The sequence below is a fragment of the Setaria viridis genome, chromosome 9 (genome assembly GCF_005286985.2).
Source record: "Setaria viridis chromosome 9, Setaria_viridis_v4.0, whole genome shotgun sequence".
Classification (NCBI taxonomy): domain Eukaryota; kingdom Viridiplantae; phylum Streptophyta; class Magnoliopsida; order Poales; family Poaceae; genus Setaria; species Setaria viridis.
In genome coordinates this window covers 47928593-47950620 of record NC_048271.2, presented here as the reverse complement: position 1 = coordinate 47950620, position 22028 = coordinate 47928593, and the positions used below count along the sequence as shown (strand labels likewise).

Below are 22028 nucleotides of genomic sequence, written 5' to 3'. Positions count from 1 at the left end.
CACGCCGAATAATATTCCTGAAACTACATTGGGCTTTGCTCCGTTCCCCCCTATGCGATGTCTCTAGGTACTACGTAGCTTCTAGAGTAAGAACAGCCAAGGGCAAAGTCGACACAAGCAAACCAAGCTAAAGGGTTAGTTTTACGTTTGCGGTTATGTTGTGTTGTGTTGTGCTGTGCAGTGCTGTTGCTTGCGCTTATTTCTTGTGTTGTTTGTAGAAAAGGAGGTGCAAAAAAATTTTTAATAGTCTTTTCAGCAAATTAAATTTAAATAATTACTCTCTCTGTTTCAAATTATATGTCCAAATATATAGTTTTTACTATATATCTACAAATAGCGTATATCTAGTTGCATAGCAAAAGCTATGTACCCCGAAAAGTCAAAATGAACGGATGGACTATTATAGAGCCACTGATCCTCACCCGAAGGTCGCTGTGAAATAAAACGTATAAATATCTTCACTTGCAACCTACAGCCAGGCAAAAGAAAAAGGAAAGCAGTTAGACAAATTCCAAAATTACGAAATTTGGATCCACCAAACAAAATTATCTCAATCTACGCCAATGCCAATGGATGCCTACCACGCACTTATATCACTAGTACTTCCACCAGTAAAAAAAGATCACACTTTCACATACACCCATCCTTTCATTTAAACTTTGATATATCAGTGATATCTTCACAATTCTTTGGAAGAGGTATGTCTAACAATTAATATCGAGAATAGCAAAGTCTTACAGGTTACAATATTTCATAAACATATGCTATAGTAGGGAGTTCTCTAACTGTAATGAAGATCAGTGTTCAGAATTATGCTTCGATGATTGTGATGATAACTCATAACGTCTGAAATGTTTTTCACTACACATATCGTGCCAGCACGAACTGATCAACCACGAAGCTATAGTAACCCAGATTTGTCCCAGCTTGTATGTGAACGATCTACCAAGACTAGAAAAGTGGAGCATCGAAGAAGTACATACACTTTGTTAAAGGAGGGTTAAGAGTGGTGGCATGACACCTCAGCATGCGCGTCTTCCAAATCTAGCTAGCCCCAACCCTTTCTCCACTGCTAATAGCTGGTCGCCCCCTTGCTTGCGCGTGTACACAGCCTTTGGCTTGCCCTTTTCCACTCTAGCTCGACGCCACTATAAATACCAGCCCACTTGCTCACGCATCACCCTCCCCCTCCCCGTCGAAGGCACGCACAGCACAGCACAGCACAGAGGAAGATCTAAGCGCCGCGGCGAACAGTGATGGTGAAGAACACAAGCAATGGCGTCGCCACCGCGACCGCCTTCTCGGACGACAAGGCCAGGCCGGAGAGCGGCGGTGTAGGTGGCAAGTCGGCGGCGAGGCCGTACAAGGGGGTGCGGATGCGGAGCTGGGGATCGTGGGTGTCGGAGATCAGGGCGCCCAACCAGAAGCGCCGGATCTGGCTCGGCTCCTACGCCACGCCCGAGGCCGCCGCCCGCGCCTACGACGCCGCGCTGCTCTGCCTCAAGGGCTCCGACGCCGTCCTCAACTTCCCCGCCTCCTCGTCGCCGACCTCCTCCTCCTCCTCCCCGCACCACCACGTCGATACTACTCGACACTCGGACCCGGCGGCGTCGTCGGGCGCCATGTCACCGAGGTCCATCCAACGCGCGGCGGCCGCGGCCGCCGCGGCATTCGACGCGGGCCTCATCAGCGCCAGCGTCGACGACAGGTGCTCTTCCTCCAGCGCCGGCGCAACGACGCCGACGTCCACCTCGCTGTCCACGCTGTGCAGCGCCGATCACGTCCGGGAGCACGCGACCACGTCGTCGCCCGCCACGGCCAGCGCCGGCTCGCCGCCCGAGGGGGAGGAGCTGTGGACGGACCTGGACGCGTTCGCCTCGCCCAAGTTCATGGATCTGGTGTCCGCCGGCGCCGCGCCGTTCTCGTCGACGTGGGAGGACCCCGAGGACGACGGCGATGTGATGAGGCTTTGGAGCTTCTGCTAAAGTCTATTGGGAGATCATATCAAGCCCTGTGCAAATGTGCATGCATACAATGTTCCATGATTTTTCTTCTCCATGTCAGCATTGCAAGCTAGGTTCATGCACGCCTAGCTTCTACCAAAGATTCTTTTGTTTTTTTAATAAGATCAAAAAGATAAATTATTTTTTTGTACTGAACAGCGAGTATGTGTGGATTGCTGAGTGAGTGAGAGCATTGGATACTTGCTAGATTTGCCTCCATTTTGTTAAATTATAGGTTTCGTGATCACTTAATCTAATCAGAAAGTGCTCGGAAGGACGCGCTTTGTGTCTCCTGGAGAGGCTTCGTGTTTAAGCAGCTTGCAGTTGCACGCTAGCTGTGCTGTACTGCTGATCCATCATAGTTTGTGGTGTTGTAAAGGTGAATACACACCGATGCTTTCGATCTAGCTCGAATCTAGCGCACCCGTCGTTCTCGCTTCCTTTCACATTTAGGTTAAGTGTGTTGCGGTTAAATGACACCCAATCTGTTCACTTAATGTCGTCCAATCTGAGTGGACAATGTGAAAAGGAAGGGTGCAATTTAAACGGGTCTGTTCATCGCCAAAACTTCAGTCGCACACGCATTTTTGCTTAACACACGATGTCGTCAGAATTCGTGCTGCTGCTGCAACCTGGGGCAGGGGCTCAACCCCGGTAACTTCCGGCGACGACGCAGGACCAACCGGCCAAAGAAAAGACAACATGGTACTACTTCGTAGCTATAGCAGCCTAGCACATTCCATGTTACTATGAGATAATCTAATGTATTGCTGTGGCCGATAAATTGCTGGGCAAGTCCTTGTTTAGGATAAATAAACATCGGATTGTTCATGTCGGCAAGTGTTCAAACAAACTAGGGAGGTACACGCGTCCGTTCTGGAGCTTTTGAATCGAATGGTGATTGAATTGACTACGCAGAGGAAAAGTATTGTTGTTCCGGTACTGACCTCTCGTAGATCTCGAATTCCCGATTCTTCTCCCGGTAGATCCCCTATGATTGAGCCGACGAAATTGTACCAATGGAACCTACTTGACGGGCGGTAGTAGTTCAGCGTAATCAACCTCCATAAAGTTACAGGAAGAGACTAGAAACAGCAACTAGCAAGATAGTTACCTCATTCGGTGTCTTGTGATGCACACTCGATACACTCGGTGTATAGTTATAGTGGTCAGTGAAGTGTCGTGCATTTGGTCCATGCCCGTCTGACCATTGAAATAGCACGTCGTGTACCTGAATCAAACAGCATGCAGTTATTTATTTCATTAAGAGGATGGCAACACTTTTCTGCCAAAGGAAGGTCGGCCCCAGGCGATACAACTGCAGTGGATGCAGGATCAAGGGCAGATGCCTCCATGGCTCATAAGCACATGGAATTTTAATATTGTTCCCTTTGAATATAATTTTTGGTATAAACTAGCTTCACTTAAGAAATTCTTGTTACAAAAGTATTAGTTTACAGAAGAAAAGAAAGGTGTGTTCACCACAAAATAACCTTACAACAGAGATAAGACCTACAATGCAATGAACAAACATTTGGATCTAAGAAAAGAACAGCTTCAGCAGAATGGATCAATCTCCCACAAATGTTGAATATCTTCATTCAAGCTTCCAGCATGCACATTTGTGGCTCCAAGAGATGCTTTCTGCGTACTGCTCCGGGGAAATGGGCACTCTGTTTCGTGATCATTGTCATCTCTGAGTATATGAACTTCAGAGTACTTTCCCCATGTATCGCCAGTTCATCCCGGCATTGACCAAACAGGTCATGCATTCTCAGGCTGATGTGATGCTTCATCCTTTGATACCTTTGAATCATCACTGGAGTCAACAGCAGTTTTCTGGGTCATTTGTTCAGATACATCTGTGTCGACTACTTCTGAATGATGGTTTTCACTTGTAACATCATCAGAAGTTTTAGTAATTCCTTCACTGTTTTCGTTATTATTTACCACACTATTCACATTTTCAGGCTCCTCAGATACTGCAAGATCAGATGCTGTTTGCCCGCTCTGAGCAAGAATGGTTTCAGGGCTGACACCCTTACCTTGCGCAAGTGCCACATACCTAACTACCAGTTGCTTGTAAGAATTTAAAAGGCTTTCGACATCAGCAATAGTCAGATCACCAGCACGGGCAAATAGGTACGGATACTCCTGGAATTTTCTGTTCAAGTCATCATCATTGAGGAGCTCCGTAGCTCCTTTCTTCTCTAAATCAGAAATAGATTGCACCCGCTCAACTGGTTTACCACTCACACTCACATCACTGTCCCTTCTCATGTCCTGTCCAGAGCCCTGGACAGGGTCTTTCAAGGATAAGCTGACATCAGAACTCCTATAAGCTTTAAGATTTTGTGATCTCTGTTCTTGGAAATCAGGATTAGCTTGATTATCCTGCTTTTCTGAGTCAGCTGATAATCCCAACAAGCGCTCCCTTGCCCAATCCATCTTCCTTTGGAAATCTAGCTCATTCATAGACAGTGATTCGCCATCAATGTTCCATATGAAAGACTCAGCAGACAGTATATTTGTAAAAAAGTATTGAGCCTCTGACACCAATCGCGTTTGCCGTCTATACCTCTGTATGTATAGCAGATTTGAGTGCAGCTGTGGAGGATTAGCCTGCACTAAGAACATGTAAGGTACTATGACAATCCTGACTGCAGTAAATTGCATCAAACGATTTACAGGGGAAAAAATGAAGCTTGATACCTAACATTCTAGTCCAGATAAGGAATCAAAATTATTAAAGAGATGCAAGGGCATATTTGACAATTACTAGTTTGAGATAATCGCAGTAGTTCCCTACTTTTGAGTAAGACTTGCAGAAGGGCACAGGTGTAACAAACAATTAAAGGTCACCAGTTGGTTAAGCATGAATTGATTGGCTGAAAAGGAAAAAAAAGTTGACCAACCTAGGAGGAACTAGGCTGCTTCATAATAAGAAGAGATAGGCACCCAAATTCACCTCGACAAGGAGTCAAGGACTCAAACTTCGATGGTATGGGTGTACATCTACACCCTCAACCAACTTAGCTAGGTTCAGTTCCGATTGACTAAAAACTATACTGGCACCTACACAAGATATCCAACCCAAGGTCTTTATTGATCATTTTGGCACGGAATTTTTCATTATCATGTTGCTTGAGTGTTACTCCAGAGTCTCCTTTCTTGAGGGTAAATCTTTTCCAGATCCTTATAAATACAAAGTAGGTTTGTTATTGAAAGTATGATCATCCTTCAAAGTTGAAAGCAAAGCTCAAGCAGATTCTAACTAGAAGTTTCTGCTGTCAAACAATTGCATCCTAAGTTCATAACACTAGCTACAGCTGTACAGACTGAAGAGAAAGGGGGGTGAGGAGCAAAGCAAGGCTGCACAGTGCACCAACAGTCGGACACACTAAGGGACACCTCATGTGAGACAGATCAGATACAGTATGACCAACATCAAAACTTTCTTGATACTTTTTCCAACATATATTAAAGTCAAGCTAATTCTACTAAACTGTCAAATTGGCACGCTGAAACTTTGTCCATGCATGCAAGTGAAAGAGGGGCATATTTTTCTTCATCCAGGCATCCAGCACAGCACTGAGAATAAAAACAATACTGCTGACAACATATCCTTCTTTTGTGAAGGCAGCCATCTTAACAAAATATCACCAATCATGAATCCGTATATGCAAAAGCTGTTAACCATACCTTTATGGTAACATAGATGAGGACTGGAAGGAATTCATCAGCTCCTGGGGGATTATCATTGGATACAATAGAAGCATTCAGCAGCAAGTTATTGATGACTTTACAGCAGTTTAGGATGCAAGAAAGCTTATCCCTTGGAGCCTTAAACATGTTTATCTTCTGCAGCTCCTTCTGCGCGAGCTGTACCACAAAAACAAGAAAATAAAATAAACAAAAAGAAAAGGAAAGTAAGGAATATTAGTGAATTACACTGATATGAAGAATGAACAGCTGTCATAAGGTCTATTTAAACAAATGGCTTAGCCAGTAGGCAGCAGAATACATTTGTTGGCTCTAATTTGAAGATTGGTAGACTTGCTGACAATGAATCACACAAGTTCATGCTCATTTAAAAAAAGGGTCCTCAACTACTCCGTGAGAGGGTGTCTGACAGCAACAGGGAATTGAATGGCAGAAATGTTACAGTGGCCATGTAACAGAAGCGGTGCAAGACATCCAACGATATAAAAAATCACAATAACAAGACAACTTAAGTTTCATACCAGCCAAGAAGTTTCATTCTGATACTCTGGTTTTATATCCAAGTTTTCGGGCCTTATAAACTGCTGTAGCAAAGACATTTTCTCAAAAAGCTCTTCATCACTCTTCACATCTTCAGGGACCGAAGCAAATACCCGATTATACAGCTTTGTCATAACATATTTCTCAAGTCCCTAAAAGTATAGAGCAAACAATATCAAATGTTTTTATATTCTACGAAGGGCAAAGATTCGAGCACATACAACTGTACAAGGAAAATAAGTATACAGCAAAATAAAATAATAAAGTTAGTCAGTGAATTTTAGCATAGTGAATAAAAAATTCAGTGCAAGATGTATAAAATGCCATTTGCTTGTATGAATATAACGACAGCATGATAGTAGAGTATGTTAGTACTTGGCGGTAGCATGCTGCCATGTACCACTGCTAGTCTTAATCGAAGAAGAATAGAATAGCATGACTATTGTTAACTTTATGGCTGAAGTAAAGTTTCGATACCAATCCATTGTATTCAGAAGGAAAGAATTACCAAATTAGTAATGGCCTTACAGAGTAATCAGACCTAAATAATTAAATATCATGACCTAAGCAGAGAAAATACTTTAGCATTCATGACGCACAGAAATTAATTAAGATCATTAACACAAGAAGACACAATTCAACCAACTTCAAAGTCAACTGTTTGGTCCTGGGGTTGCTTGGAAACATTTAAAGTCAAGATCTTCTATACAATCAATAAATCATGTCAGTATTGCAATCTGAAGAAAAGGATGGGCAACTCCCAAGGGGATGCGGGAATCTAACAGACAATTCTAAGTGAAGTCTGTTTATAAATACTTCAACAGATCCTTGTAGTGCTATCTAAAGAAAAGGATGGGTAGGTCCCAAGGAGACACGGGAACCCAAAGTAACCAGGATGAACATGTCTCTAGTCCTATGAGATGAAGACATTTTATTTTGAACCGGAGATGAAGGACATCAACACTGGTGTGGAAGGGAACCAAAGCTGTGACTCCTAAACATCATCCTGGAAATCTATGCAAGACACAACCAAGCATTCAAGCAAGACAGCTTGCCTGAAGTCGGCTAGTGACAGATGTAGACAACCCATGAGCACTGAAGATTGATGTGTTCCAAAATGCTGAGATAATGTCACTATATTATCTAAAACATGTTTGGTTCTTGCCCTGTTGAGTGAGTGCTATTCCGCTTTGGTAGAATGCTATCTCTTTAGCTGGGTGCTTTTTGCCAGGTTTCCAGTGCTCATATGTGAGTCTAAGTCTGCTTGCTGTTGTATATGAGAGCTGAAGATGGGTTAGCTTGTCTTTTCATCGTTATTTCAGAGTCAGGTGTCTGTAAGAACAAATATACTGAACACTGTCTCCATACGTGTACAAATGCAGTAGTAGCACTGCAGAATAAGGAAATTACCTCACCAGCACTCTCTAGTTCTTCCTCTGAACTGCCAGCCCAAGGAGTGTGGGCTCTGAAAGCACCTTCCATGTTTTCCAGGAACTCTTGAACAGATGCACTATCTTTCTCTGGATCAGGAGCTCTGTTTGAGAATGTCACAATAAAACTGTAGACACGAAACATAACTAAGTTATTGTCAAACATTTAACAAAAATTTCTACATAATTGCCAGGTGTTAATTGCTACAAGTCTAGTAAGAAAAATGTGGTACATCCACTGCATATATTTAAATAATCAAGTACGCCCAATAGTTCAAGTAGCATTTATTCACGACTCTGGGCTTCTAGTGTCATTAGTATCGTATGCTCAATTAGTAATATATACTTCCTCCAATCACAAAATATGCTCATCTAGGTTTGTCCTAAATCAAACCTTTTAAATTTTGGGTAGCAAAAGCTATAAAGAAATATGTTATCTTAGAAAAAGTTAAATGTTGTGGAAGTATCTTTCAAAGTTAAAAGAAGTTTATCTTAGGACAAACATAGATGGACTTGTATTTATGATCGGAGGAAGCACTCAAATATGATGGCAATGGCACAGCTCAAGTTCGGTTTTGTAGCTGTAGCAGGCACTATGGATAAGTCCAGGCCATACATGCAACAAATATTTATCCTGAAAATCACTAATTAAATAAGCACATTAAACTCAGTACATGAGTTCAATATAGATACTCCAGTATATTCTACTCAAAGCTAGTGGCTGTCTACCTTAGCTAAACAATACACAAAATCAAGCAAGTTTCCTCTACACATGATACATCTCGGACATAGCAAACCTAGGTTGCCATGCGCGAAACCCCCCTACAAGCTCTCTAACACCTGGGCTGACATTTCGAAGGGCGCAGCAACGAAATCTTCTACTATGCTGCTCAAAGCGCCCCCGAATTTCCACTAAGCTTGAACGATCTCCCATCTCGTGCAACTTAGTCCCATTCGCGCCGCCTAGCAATATGTTCGCCTCGGATCTCACCACCAGCGAACTGAATCGCACATGAACCCAATTTCACCCATGGGATTCAGGGGGAGCGGGAGTGGGGTTGGAGCTGACCTCTTGATGGACTTGACGAACTCGGCGGCGGAGGGCTGGCGCATGCGCTCGAGGAAGTCGTGCCAGGCCAGCGGCGCCGTCGAGGACCCGAAGGCGTCGCCGCCGCCCTCCATCGTAGCCGGATCGGGGGGTTGCCCAGGAACCAGCAGTTGAGATCAGCGGATGGCTGGGTTGTGAGTTCTGTGGAGGGTAGAGAAAGGGGAAGTCAAGGGTCGCTGCAGATGGACGGACGCCGCGGCGATTACTGTCGGTCTGTCGGAGTCGGAATCGCCAAAACGAGCAAAGAGGAGGGAAGGATGAGCGCTTGACGGTTGGAGATGCCGATGAAGGCCACGTTTTTCCTTTTGATTTCAACGTAGAGTTCTAGTTCCAGATGAAAAATGTCACGTCATCAGAAAAATATTCAAACATATTATAGTGTCACGGATCAAAATATTTTGTATATATTTTAAACCGGGATGCAAGATTTTCTTTCTTTCTATGGCGTTTGGCGTCTCAGTTGACCTAAAACTCATTTGAAAGAGCTTATATGGATTTCAAAGCTAAAGTTTCCGAGATGTGGTGAACTTTCTTTCTAAAATGGACCTAAACATTTCTTCCTAAAATGGACCTAAACGTTGTTTGTTGGCTAAAGTTTCCGATATGCCGTAAGGAACTAAGGCTCATGAAATTTCTATATTTATATGTAGAAATAATCCATATTAGGCTTCCTGTCACGAGGCTAATATTCAGAACGAATGCATACGTCAATAAGCCGTATTCAGCATATGACCCCTTTTTCATGCTAGACCTTGCAGTTTGAGATTGGAAAATATCTTCAGCGTTGCAAGCGCCCGGACATCCGATAGGAATTTTCCTATCGAACGGTCCGTTACAACATCAAAATAAAACATCTACAACATCGAAAATCTGTTGCAATATGAAAAATATGCGAAAAAATGACAACATTCACCGTGAAACATGCATAAACAATAAACAATAGTTGCAATATCGATGCTTAACTATTGCAACATATGTCGAGCTGTCCGATTTTTAAGATTTTGATTCCAGTGGTAACTTCCGGTGTAGCTTCTCGGACTATGGCTTGGACTGACCGACTCTACGGGAGAAAACAGACAAAGCAGCGTACCCCCTCTGTCCTTAAGAAAAAGATGCAACTCCTATTTCTCAAGAAGTTAAACAGTTTTAAATTTGACTAAATTTATAAAAAAAATTAACATTCAAATCTCCAAATAGATTTAGTATGAAAATATATTACATGATTAATCTATTGAAATTTGTTTTGTATCATAAATGTTAGTACTAGTTTATATTATAAAGTTGGTCAAATTTAAAATTAATTGACTTGTCGGGACGCGAGAGTTCATTGTTTTTGGGACGGGGAAGTACCTCAACTGAAGTCACGAATTCTTGGCTGGCCGTGCCTGACCATTCTTAATTTCTTAGCATACCGACACACTTGTGCCGGGCGGCTGGGTGAGGCTGAAATAGCGCGCCGGCGCGTACCAGGTGCTCAGATCGTGGTGGAGCGCCACCGACCTGTCGACGAGGCTGTACATGGACCGGGTCGACCCGCACGGGTCGGGCCAGTATGCGTTCCTGTGGAAGGCACGGCCATCTACCACTACGTCGGCCCCTGGAATGGGTGGTACTTCATCCCCATCCCGGAGATAGGCATGTCGGCCAAGTACACGTTCGTCTTCGTCAACAGCAGCGAGGAGGTGAACTACTCGTTTCGGGTCAATGACCCGTCGACCGTGTCGAGGCTGGTGACGAGCCCTCACGGGCAACTCACCATGTTCGTTCGACTGGTCCGACAAGTTCGGGCAGTGCTGCTGCACTGGACCCCCATGTTGCGTGTGACGTGTACTTCGTCTGCGGGCCGTTCGACCTCTGCGATGTGGCTAGCTCCCAGTACTGCTGGTGCCTGCTGACGTTCGAGCCCAAGTCACCGGCGGACTGGGTCGCCCAGCTCTGGAGCGCCGGTTGAGCGAGGAAGACGAGCTTGCAATGCAGCAGCAACGCGTCATCAACCGATGGCACTACTGGGGAATGTACCTTTCGTCCACCACATCAGTGCCGGTTGGTTTTTAACCCGGTACTAATGTGAGCATTAGTACTGGATCTAACGGATAGTTCCCCAGGGGACCCCCGTGACCCCTTTATTACCGGTTGGAGGCTCCACCTGGTACTAAAGGTCTCCCGGTACTAATGTGCCTGAGGGCCTTTAGTACCGAGTGATCCGGTAATAATGGGAGACCATAGTACCGGGTGGAGCTCCACCCGTTACTAATGGGAGATCTTGAGTACCGAGTGGAGCTCCCACCCGGTACTAAAGAGTTCCCATCCACCTTATCCATCCCCCCCAGCCCGCTACCCGCTCCCAGCCGCCCCCTCCACCATATCCTCTATCAGCACCGCCCCCTCCACCATATCCTCTATCAGCACCGCCCCCTCCACCTTATCTTCCTCTATCTCTCTCCTCTCTCTCTCTCCCTCTCAGCACTGCCTCCTTCCTCTTCCTGCCACCGGCACCTCCTCTGCTCCCCTCCCCTCCCCCCTCCGCTCGTCCCTCACCAGCAGTGTGAACTCTACACCAAGGTCGGTGATGATCCTGTTTGGCTCTCCAAAACGGTGTGTGATTTTTTCCATGAACTCAGCATCTTTAGTCGACTCGATGCTGGTGACAACCACCTCAATCCACTTGGTGAATTTGTCAACAGCCACAAAGATGTGAGTGTAGCCATCTGGAGCAGTCTTCAAAGGTCCGACCATATCCAGCGCCCATCACGTGAAAGGCCGGGATGGTGGGATGGTGCGCAGGGCTTGGGCTGGTAGATGTTGCTGCTTGGAGAAGAACTGACACCCTTTGCATCTCTGGACGAGTTCCTTTGCATTGGGTACCACTATTGGCCAATAGAAATCACAGTGAAATGTCTTACCAACCAAAGTGCCCGAGGCGGCATGATTCTCGCATGTGCCCGAGTGGATTTCATGGAGAAGGTCAATGCCCTTGCTGCGCAGGATGCACTTCATCAGGATGCCTGCGGATGCAGCTTTCCTGTAGAGCTCCTTGCCATTGACGACGTAGTTTTAACTGCGCCGAGCTAATTTTTCACGCTATCTCTTGTACTCTAGGGTCATTTGGTCGATGATCAAGGCTATAAATTGGGCGTGCCAATCTTCTTCTGCCTCAATCATCATGACGCCAGTAGGAGCTGGGGCAGCCGGGGCCTCAGCGCTACCGTTGACTTGGTCTGGGTCCAAAACCTTGATGGATGGTTTCCAGAGATCTCGTACAAAGACGCCGGCCGGAACCTATGCACGCTTGGAGCCGAGCTTAGACAGGACATCGGCGGTGACGTTGTGGTCCCTAGGGACATGGCGGATCTCAAGACCATCAAAGTGGGCCTCAAGTTTGCTGATTTCTGCATAGTAAGCGTCCATGGACTCCTTGGTGCAGTCTGAGTTCTTGTTGACTTGCTCGATGACAACCTTGGAGTCGACGTACGCAATGATGCGCTTAATCCCGAGGGAAACGGCAATGCGGAGGCCGTAGATGAGAGCTTCGTAGTCGGCGCAGTTGTTGGTGGCCTTGTAGTAGATCTGGAGGACGTACTTGAGCTACTCGCCTTTGGGGGATATGAAGAGGACTCCCGCGCTGGATCCTTCAAGGTTGAGGGAACCGTCAAAGTACATAGTCCAATGTTGTGGCCTCTCCAAGGAGGGCGGCTTCTGGATCTCCGTCCACTCGACCACGAAATCAGCCAGGATCTGTGACTTGATCACATGACACCGGCAAAAATCGAGGTCGAACTCGCTGAGCTCCACAGACCACTTGACAACTCGGCTGTTGACATCCCTGTCGTGGAGGATTTCTCCAATGGGGTATGGGGATACCACGCGGATGCGCTTGGAAGTAGTGGTGCAGCTTTCTTGATCAGATCAGAATTGCGTAAAGCAATTTCTGAACCAGTGTGTAGCGGATCTTGGAGTCGTTGAGGACCTCGCTAACGTAGTACACCCAACATTGCACCATGTGGGCATCACCGGGCTCTTGACGTTCCACAACTAGCACGGTGCTGACAACGTGTGTCATTGCGGAGATGTAGAGGTGTGACATTTCTTGGTCGGCCGGGCCCGTCATGACGGGGGGAGTGGTGAGGAAAGCTTGGAGCTCTTCAAGTGCCTTGCTAGCCTTGTCATCCTACTCAAACTTGTCCACCATTTTGAGCAACTTGAAGAAGGGCAGACCCTTTTCTTTGAGTTTGCTGATGAAGCAGCTGAGGGCCGCCATCATGCCAGTAAGCTTCATGACATCTTTCTTGTTGGTCGGCTTCGTCATGTTTCTGATACCGTTGATCTTGACAGGATTAGCTTTAATGCCATGCTGGTTGACCATGAAGTCCAGGAGCTTTACTGACGGGACACTAAAGACACATTTGTCTGGGTTAAGTTTCCAGTGGTAAGCTCGGAGGTTGTTGAAGGTCTCTGCGAGGTCAGCTATGAAGCTTTCCCCATATAATCCTCGATGTTCCTATGTAGCTGTGTCATGAGGTAACCCTGGATTGCCTTTTGGTAGGTGGCGCCGGCGTTTTTCAACCCGAAGGTCATGGTGTTGTAGCAGTAGATGCTGAAGGGCGTTATGAACACCGTCTTGTCTTGGTCGATAGGATTGAGGGCGATCTGGTGATAGCCCGAGTAGTAGTCGAGGAAGCAAAGCAGGATGCTCCTAGCGTAGAGTCTACGACTTGGTCAATGCGCGGAAGAGAGAAGGGGTCCTTAGGGCAGTGCTTGTTGAGGTCGGTGTAATCGATACACATTCTCCATTCATCGGTTTTCATTTTTACAAGGAGTGGATTTGCTAACCAGTCGGGATGCTTACATTCATGGATGAATCCGGCGGCTAAGAGCTTATTAAGTTGTACCCTAATGGCGTCCTTGCGATCCTGGGCGAAGCGGTGAAGCTTTTGCTTGACCGGCCTTGCAGTCTTGCTCAAGTCTAAGGAGTGCTTAGCCAGCTCCCGTAGGACACCAGGCATATCGGATGGCTTCCACACGAATATGTCCGAGTTTTCCCAGAGGAAACTGGTGAGTGCGAGTCTCTATTTCTCAAATAGGTCGAACCCTATGAGGGTCGTCTTGGTTAGTTCTTCTAGGCTGAGACAGATCTTCTTGACCTTGCGGTCGGGCTGCAGCGCTGTGGGCGTTGGCTTCGTATCTGGGATTGTGAGCTGGTCCTTGTCCACCTTCTAGGCCTCGGCTACCATGGCGGTGGCCTTGGCTGAGTACTACAGGTCTTCAGCGAGCTGCACCGCCTCCGTGTCGCACTTGTAGGAAGTCTCGACATCGCCATAGACGGAGAGGACACCGTTTGGAGCCAGCATCTTGAGGATGAGGTAGGTGTCATGCGGGATCGTCATAAACCTCGCCAGCATGGTCCTGCAAAGGATGGCACAGTAGGAAGTCTTGAAGTTGACCACCTAAAATGTGAGGTACTCCGTGCGGTAGTTGGCTTGCGTGCCAAAGGTGACCGGCCAACAACTCGGCCAATTGGATAGGATCCTTTGCCGAGGACGATGTCATAAAAGGGTTCTTCACAGGGCTAGAGCCGCTCGAAGTTGAAGTTCATGCGCTTCAAGGTCTCTATGAAGATGATATTCAGGCTACTACCACCATCGATCAGTACCTTGGGGAGCAAGGCCCGGTCTATGGTCGGGCAGACCACCAGCGGGTAGGACCCGGGGGGTAGGACCCAGGATCTGGAATGTGTACCCAATGATCTTCCATGGAGAAGGTTATGGGTTGCTTTAACCAGCGTAGATACTGGACTGGCCGTATGGAGACAAAATGCACCTCTCGCTGGTGCAGCTTCTTCTTGCAGTTGCTGCAGAAAAGCGTTGGGGCTTCCCACAATGATGTTGACCTACTGTTCTGGTCATCACGGTGGCGTAGTCGTGCTTGTTGTCGTCCCGACGGTAGTCGTTGCGGCGGGGTCGCTTGTACCCCACCGGGACGCCAAGCTCTTTCTTGAGGACTGTGTAGTCCCGAAGATTATGACATGCATCCTTATGGAAGGGGCACGGAGCGTTGAGAGTGTCGTCAAACTCTTCCCGGAGGAAGGTGGTTGGCCTAGCGGGGAAGGTGGTCGGCCTAGCGGGGTCGCCTTCAGCAGCGAGGACCTCGGGGGCCCTTTTTCGAAGTCGGGACTCCGATCGTACTTGGTGTTCATCATGGATTGGCTGATCGTAGTTGTCGTTCTGGCAATGCTTGATGCCCCGAAATTGTACTATCACCACCTCCTCTATGTCTGCTTGGGTGTTGACAACTTCCATCATCTGCCCGACCGTCTTGGGGCAGCCTCATACAACTTGCAGAACCTGGGGCCGTTCATCACGTCGGAGGGGAAGTATCAGATGATGTCGCGGTCTTCGACGCCGACGAGCCTGTTGCGGTTCTTGAAGAAGTGGTTGGCGTACTCTTGGATAGTTTCGTTCATTCTCTGGTGGACTTGGCCAAGTTTCTCCATGTTATCAAGTCAGCTATAGGTAGCTTGGTAATTCTGGTAATTCGGGTAAAAGCTCTAGCGGGCAGGTTCGGATGGGTCTCCAGATTGGATCTGGAAATACTGCACGAGTTTCGCTGAGAACACAACAGTCAAGTTCCTCAGGCCGAAGGGGACGAGGGAAGGACCCTGCACCGACCTAGTTGAGCGTAGCGCCGCCTCGGATAGATCTATGCACTCAGCAATAATGTTGCTGATGTGATCTAGCCCCGCGAGCAGGTCGGAGGGCGTGGGTGGGCGGGCAGCAGCTAAGATGCTTGGAATCCTCTCTCTCTCTCTCTCTCACACACACACAGAGAGAGAGATTGCCGACCTGCTGGGCAAGCGTCGCGATGATCCTCAGATGGAGAACTTGTCCCGTCGGAGCAGATCCGACGGAAGCTGAGCTGATGGTGGACGCCGAGTCGACAAAAGAAGCAGCAGGATCGGAATCTACCGGCATAGTCCCGAAACAAAGCTAGATCGGGTTGGCGAGGTAGTCCTTCATGCTCTCGGGGAAGACTACACTGGGGCTGGATGCCATCGAGCTCGCTACGGAGGATCTCGCAATCTCCCATACCTGGCGCGCCAACTGTCGGATTTAGTAGCCCAGCAACCCAACAGGGGGTTACCCAAGTGGTTGTTTGTAGGTGGAGGTGATTGCGAAACCAAGAACTCGAAGGTGATCGCGAGAACACGAGGAACACGAGAGTTTTAAACAGGTTCGGGCCTCTAGAGAGTAATACCCTACGTCCTGTATGCTGGTGCTTGTATTGCTCGATAGTTGATGTGTTGGGATTGGGTGCCCTCGCGAGGCTCCCTTGGTCGCCTTATATAGGCTGTCGACCTAGGGTTACAAGTCGGTTTGAATCTAATCCACTTGGTAGTTACATGGAAGGTAATCTGAGTCGGATTACAATACGTATCCCGCAATATCCGGGTTGATTTGAATCGCCCGACCTCCTTGGCGTGTACTCCAAGTATCTTCATGTCCTCGGCCCGCACGTCCTGATCGGGCGGGTCCATTTGTCAGGTCTGACCAGTATCCTGATCGGTGGGGACATATGGGGTACCCATATCCCTCAACGGGCGGGGCGAGGTGAGGCGATGGCGGGCGACGGCGGGCGTGGATCGACGGCGGCGACAGCGGACTGCGCATCGGCATGCTTGCGCAATTGCTCTTGCACCGCTTATGCTTATAGAGACGGCTACTTGGTGTATGGCGGTGATCTTCGGAGCGCCCAACAGCTCACCGAGGGCGACGTCGGGGCTTCCACTCTGTTCCTCCGAGTCGCTGCCGCCGACCTTGCTGCTGTTGCGAACGAGGCCTCGTCAACGAATGTGATCGCGTTGCCATCCTTGGCGCGTCCTGTGTCATTGTTCTTGCGATACTCTGCTTGGTCTTCGTTCTCGCCTCGGTTCGACGCCGTGATGGTGATTGTTGGAGGGTGCCGCAAATTTTACAAAGACTCTGGTTCTGCTGCCGCGGCGAGTGGAGTGGTTATCCGTGTTGTCGTCCCAAACCAACCGGGCAGCCCTTTCTTTATTTTTCTTTTCATTTTCCGGCCTATAGCTTTCCAGAACTGTAGTCTTGTATTACCTTTTCTTTTAATTAATACAGGCCCGACAATCTCTGCCGGCCCTTCGGTTAAAAAAAAAACTACTCCCATAAGCTGGGGTCGGGCAGCTTCGGCTCACCACACCGCGATAGCCGTGAAGGGTCTCGAGGGTTCCGCGCGTGGGGGTTGGGGGGGGGGGGCACGCTGGGTCCGCCTCCGCGGGTTCAGCGCCACGGCGCACGAGAGGCTGGTCTACGGCTACTTGCCCGAGCTCGGGCGGGTGTCGGGGGGTGCAACGTCGCGTGCTGGTGCATACAGCAGGAGTGCAGGACAAGGCGCTCAGGCCGACCATGGAGGCATGGGGCAGGTGGTGCAGGTCCTGGAGGGAGGAGGGATCGCTCGGCGCGGCCACCGCGCCCGTGCCGAGGTACCTGGAGCACCTGCGTGTGGAGGATTCATGTACGTTCTGAGCATATTCTACTTGTCGACCGGTAATTGAGTTGTACTCGTTCAAAAAAAAAAGGTAATTGAGTTGTACAAGAAGATGGATTGCTGTAAATTTGACGATTTCGATCGATGTTCTTGACTTCCTGTTATTGTCAGCGAGCAACAATTCTGCGAACTTTGTTGATAGTCATCTCATCTGCTTGGGCTAGCCAACAAGGCAACGACTCCTTGACATCGCCTAAGTCAATTAAATGAATTGGCATGGCAACTTGAATAAACCGTGACCACAATGGGACCATCTTTAGGGCCACACAGTCCACACTACTTTTGCTTTTGCAAATGTAGTGGTGTTGATGCAGAGAAGATGAAAGAGAGGAGAAATGGGCAGACCGCGCCACCGCGGATTTGTCTGCAGAGCGGCATGAAGAAATACCGGAAAAGAATGCTTGCTTTCTTAAAGTTAGCTCTCATGAGCTGTACATGACCAGCCTTTGTTACAAACAGTGTATTTCGAGAGGTACACCGCAGAAAACTGCCTAAGCAAGTAGAAAAGGGCACATGATCAAAATGTATTGGTCCGCTCTCCCTATACAAATGTGCTTACATTTGTTCGTAGGTGAGTGTATGCGTGCATACAAGTATATTGTGTTTCGCAAAAAGGTAGTAGTAAGAAAGGCATAATGCACTTGTGTAGGAACAAAATTGCAAGAAACCTTCTTTAATTTATAAATCCGACCAGCAATATTGCACGGTCCTCTTTAGTGTTTTCCCTACGCCCGACTTCATCTTTTTTTATCTTTTTGCCTGGTTCTTGCTAAAAGTGATTTGTGGCCTTGTGGGGATCAAACCGGCAGGGGGTTGAGGGAATCAGGGGTTTTCTTTTGCTTAACCCAGTATTCTTGCAGTCTCCTGATCCCGTCGTCTCATATGCAGAGGGGTGGCAGGAAAATATTGGATTCTCTGCACGCAACAGAAAGCAATGAAATCCCTGCGCACTACCAAACAGGCCAGAAATGTTCATCACAGAGGCGCCGCGCCGCGCCCGCGCCAATTTCCAGCTCTTGCACGGTTGCACCAGTCGATTCCCCAGAAATGTCTCTGTGCTGTGCCTGTGCCGCTGTGCGTGCCTCGTCCTCTGCGCGACTGCGCCACGTGATTCTCCAAGTCTCCACAGTTGTATTGTTCGCGCTCCAACTTCCAAGCTCGGACTACCAAGGCTTGTCTTGTTTAGTTCCCAATTTAGGAGTGACAAAATTAGCATTTTGCTATAAATGTGCAACTGTAGCATTTCGTTTGTATTTATGAATTATTTTCCAAATATTGACTAATTAGGCTCAAAAGATTCATCTCGCAAAGTACAACAAAACTGTGCAATTAGTTTTTGATTTCGTCTACATTTAGTACTCCATGCATGTACCGCAAGTTTGATGTGATGGGAAATCTTCTTTTTGCAAGTTGGGAGTTGGGATGAACAAGCCAAGTGCGAAACGGTCAGGCTGCAGTGAGTCCAGTGAACCGAGCCAGGAAATCCACGAGGCCAAGGCAACGATTACGGTAGCATGTCCAGGTCCAGCGACGTGGGAAACGGCGAGGCTACGGTAGCCGTTTGTTAGTCCTTGTTAGGTCAAGAACAATGGTCGCTATACAACAAAACAAAAGGGCAAAACGTAACAAAGCCGGTCCATGGATGCATTCACGATCACGATGGGTCGCCGCATTTGCACAAGCGCAACATCCCGTTACATTTAAACCGCAATCAGCGGATTAGAAAATGCAGCGACCTGAGTTGGTTTAGTCAAGCAGTGTGAGTTTCAAACTTTCAATCCAAAGTCTAAGCTGGTGAGAAGTCCACAGCAACTAGCAAGTTGCGAAAAGGAAAGAAGAAAATTAAAAGTGTTAGTAGCAACTGATCTATCTGAATCAGAACAAATGACGAGATTTCCTTCTAACATAAGAAGGCTATACCTATGATTCTATGAATAAATAACAATTCATTGAAAAAAAATGAGAATGCATAACTGTTTCAAGCGAATGCCTTGAATTCCGCATATTAACATGCTTCAGTAAACGAATTTAAGCCCAGAATAAAATTTGTACAGCATGCAGCGTAAACGGGAATAAATAAACCAAACCAAGACACTGGTGACAGCAAATCTCTCGTAAATTCACCGGGAAAAAAATTAACACACCATGCCTCGTGCCATGTGCGAACTGAGATTTGAAGTCAGTAGCTCACATTTTATACACCAAGTATCTGTAGACGACACAGGTCACGCCACAGCCAACGAACAAAGGTTCTACTTCCACTCTTCCAGTCTTCCACCACGCTCTGGAGTCCGCATTTACAAAGCCTAAATTCCACCACCTACGTTCCCGTTCCGTTTCAGCCCACCATGCAAGGATGCAAGTGGTAACTTCCAGTAAACCTTAACCTTTGACGGTTTGACCCCACCACTACCATGAAAGTGAGGAACCACCCACCCACACAGGTGCCTGGAGTACTGCCTAACTCCTCCCATGCCCGGCTCCACTACGGGCTGAAGTGAGCCAGATTAACCAGACAAGGCCAATAGGCCATGGCAGACAGCGCAGACCCACCAACTCCGAAACGAAACGAAACGAAACAATCACAAACGAGGCGGAGGATGAGAAGAGAGCAGCAAAAGCGACTGGATTCCGCTCGCTTCCTCGCGCCTCGCACCTTTTCCCACCCACTTCCCTTAGCTCCTAAGCAATTTGCTCATGGCGATCGATGAATGTGTAACCGTAGTAATACTGATACTACTAATTGCAACCAGTGGTAATCCACAGAATCAGCGGCCTCCTCTACGGTAAGAGAGCTCAAAATTTACCCCCCACGCACAGGAAGGAAATCAAAACCCAAAGATTAGGGAGATTAGAATCGACGCACAGATCCATCCAATTTATCTATCCCCATTGGATTACAGCTTCTGCTTCTGCTGCTCCGGCGACGGCGACGGCAACGGCGGCCTACACGCTTAGCCCGTCCACGCCGCACTGCTTGTATTTCAGCGACTGGCTCCTTGGACTGATGGCGATCGCGCAATCCACCGACACCTGCAGGTTGAGGTTCGTTCACACATCACGTCAGTTCCGCCGCTTAAGAGAGGCTCGAAACTCACGCATCACACGCTTGCGGCGAAAGCGAACAAGGTTGCTGGTTTCGGGTGCGGCGGGTGCGGGTGGCGTGTCGATTCCTACCTGGACTTTAGGGGAGGAGAAGCCGAGCACGAGGATCTTGGCGCCGACGTCGCCGGTGATGCGGAGCTCGACGCTGTCGCGGATCGCGGCGTCGCGGACGAGATCCTGGGCGTCGGCCTGGAGCACGTTGAAGCGGTCGACGATGACGCGGGTCTGGAGCAGGCGGGTGCTGTGCGCGGGCTGCTCGAACCCGGGCACCGCCGCCACCCCGAGCGGCACCCCGTGGTACATGACGTCGAACGCCGTGGCGCCGTACCGGATGCCCACCTTGTTGGGGTTCACGGCAGTGAAGAGCAGCGTGATGTTGAGGGAGAGGTAGGCGGCGCCGGGGGCCGCGGGGGGCACGCCGGCGGGGGTCGCCGCGGCGGACGTCGGCGGGGCCACGAGGAGGTACTGCACGGACACCTGGTTGAGGTCGAACTGCGGCTTGCGGGGCTTCACCACGAGCACGACGACGAGCGCGACGGCGAGGGCGAGGAGCGCCAGGAAGGTGAGCAGCAGGAAGAGGCAGCAGCAGCAGCCGCGGAAGGAGGCGGACCCGCCGCCGTACCCGTAGTGCGGGCGGCGCTGCGGGTACCAGGACGCCGCGTTGCCGTGGCCGTCGCCGTTGGATCGGGTCGTCATGGAGCCGGACGCCGCCCTGGGGGTGGATGGGAGCGTGGGGGAGGGGTGGCTTTGGATTTTTGGAGCCTACTGAGGCATCTGGGAGGAGCGGCGGTGGAAGTGCCGGGCGGAGGAAGAGGGGAAAGTTTGGCGAGGTGAATGCGGGGTTTGGGGCAGAGCTTTGCCAGAAGTGGGGGGAAATTGGTGGGGCTGGTGCGCGTAACGGGCGTGGTAGGATCGTACGTGTGCTCTGGTTTCCCCTCGAACGCCGTTTTATTCGGCTTGGGAACTGCCGAACCGAGTTGCCGGAATCGAGATTAGGGATGGAAAATAAACCGGATGTATATGGAAGAAATCTGTGTTAATCTGGTCTGATATACGGTAAACCCCAAAATACGGTGAGGAAAATCTGCATGTAATCTAACCCATCAATGAACCGATACCGATAAATCCAAATTTAGAGCAGCTCCAGTGCGCGCTTAAATCGACCAGTAGGCTCAAAAAATCGAATAGAGTACATGAGGTTCGACGGTTGGCTGTCAGACAAAAATCGAACTCCGCGTAGAGGTCGAACTCAAGTGAATAAAAACCGATGAGCACTGGTGCTGCTGTCCGTCTTCCCGTGCCTGGGAGAAAAAAGTACATGGACCTGCTTACTTTTTTTTTCTTTTACTCAGCTGTGGGACCCGCATACACTGGAAGCATAGAACGGTAAAACGCTAAATCGAACTTGTTCGGAAGGAAGGAGTTAAATTTTAGCTCAGGACTAAATTTTAGCCTCCCTCAAATGGAGTGCTAATTTTAATCTTTTGGTGTGTTTAGGTGAGAGGCTAAACTTTAGAACCTGTACTAACAAAAGATCCATTCACCCCTGCTTTCTCTCCTCTC

At 48.4% G+C, this 22028-nt stretch overlaps 3 protein-coding genes across 3 annotated transcripts; 1 reads left to right on the top strand and 2 right to left on the bottom strand.

Annotated features, from left to right (window-relative positions):
- Nucleotides 1–1117: 1117 nt before the first annotated feature.
- On the top strand, nt 1118–2280 carry LOC117838906 (uncharacterized). Its single transcript, XM_034719106.2, has one exon. It carries the CDS (start codon nt 1257–1259, stop codon nt 1983–1985), a length of 729 nt encoding a protein of 242 aa, XP_034574997.1. The 5' UTR covers nt 1118–1256; the 3' UTR covers nt 1986–2280.
- A 1121-nt stretch (nt 2281–3401) lies between these two features.
- Nucleotides 3402–9074, bottom strand: LOC117838905 (vacuolar protein sorting-associated protein 9A). The gene is made up of 5 exons (XM_034719105.2): nt 8766–9074; nt 7677–7824; nt 6248–6418; nt 5706–5885; nt 3402–4625 (listed from the first exon to the last, which is right to left on the bottom strand). Exons 1-5 carry the CDS (start codon nt 8876–8878, stop codon nt 3768–3770), a joined length of 1470 nt encoding a protein of 489 aa, XP_034574996.1. The 5' UTR covers nt 8879–9074; the 3' UTR covers nt 3402–3767.
- A 10282-nt stretch (nt 9075–19356) lies between these two features.
- On the bottom strand, nt 19357–21392 carry LOC117835149 (uncharacterized). The gene is made up of 2 exons (XM_034714523.2): nt 20538–21392; nt 19357–20393 (listed from the first exon to the last, which is right to left on the bottom strand). Exons 1-2 carry the CDS (start codon nt 21159–21161, stop codon nt 20307–20309), a joined length of 711 nt encoding a protein of 236 aa, XP_034570414.1. The 5' UTR covers nt 21162–21392; the 3' UTR covers nt 19357–20306.
- Nucleotides 21393–22028: the final 636 nt, after the last annotated feature.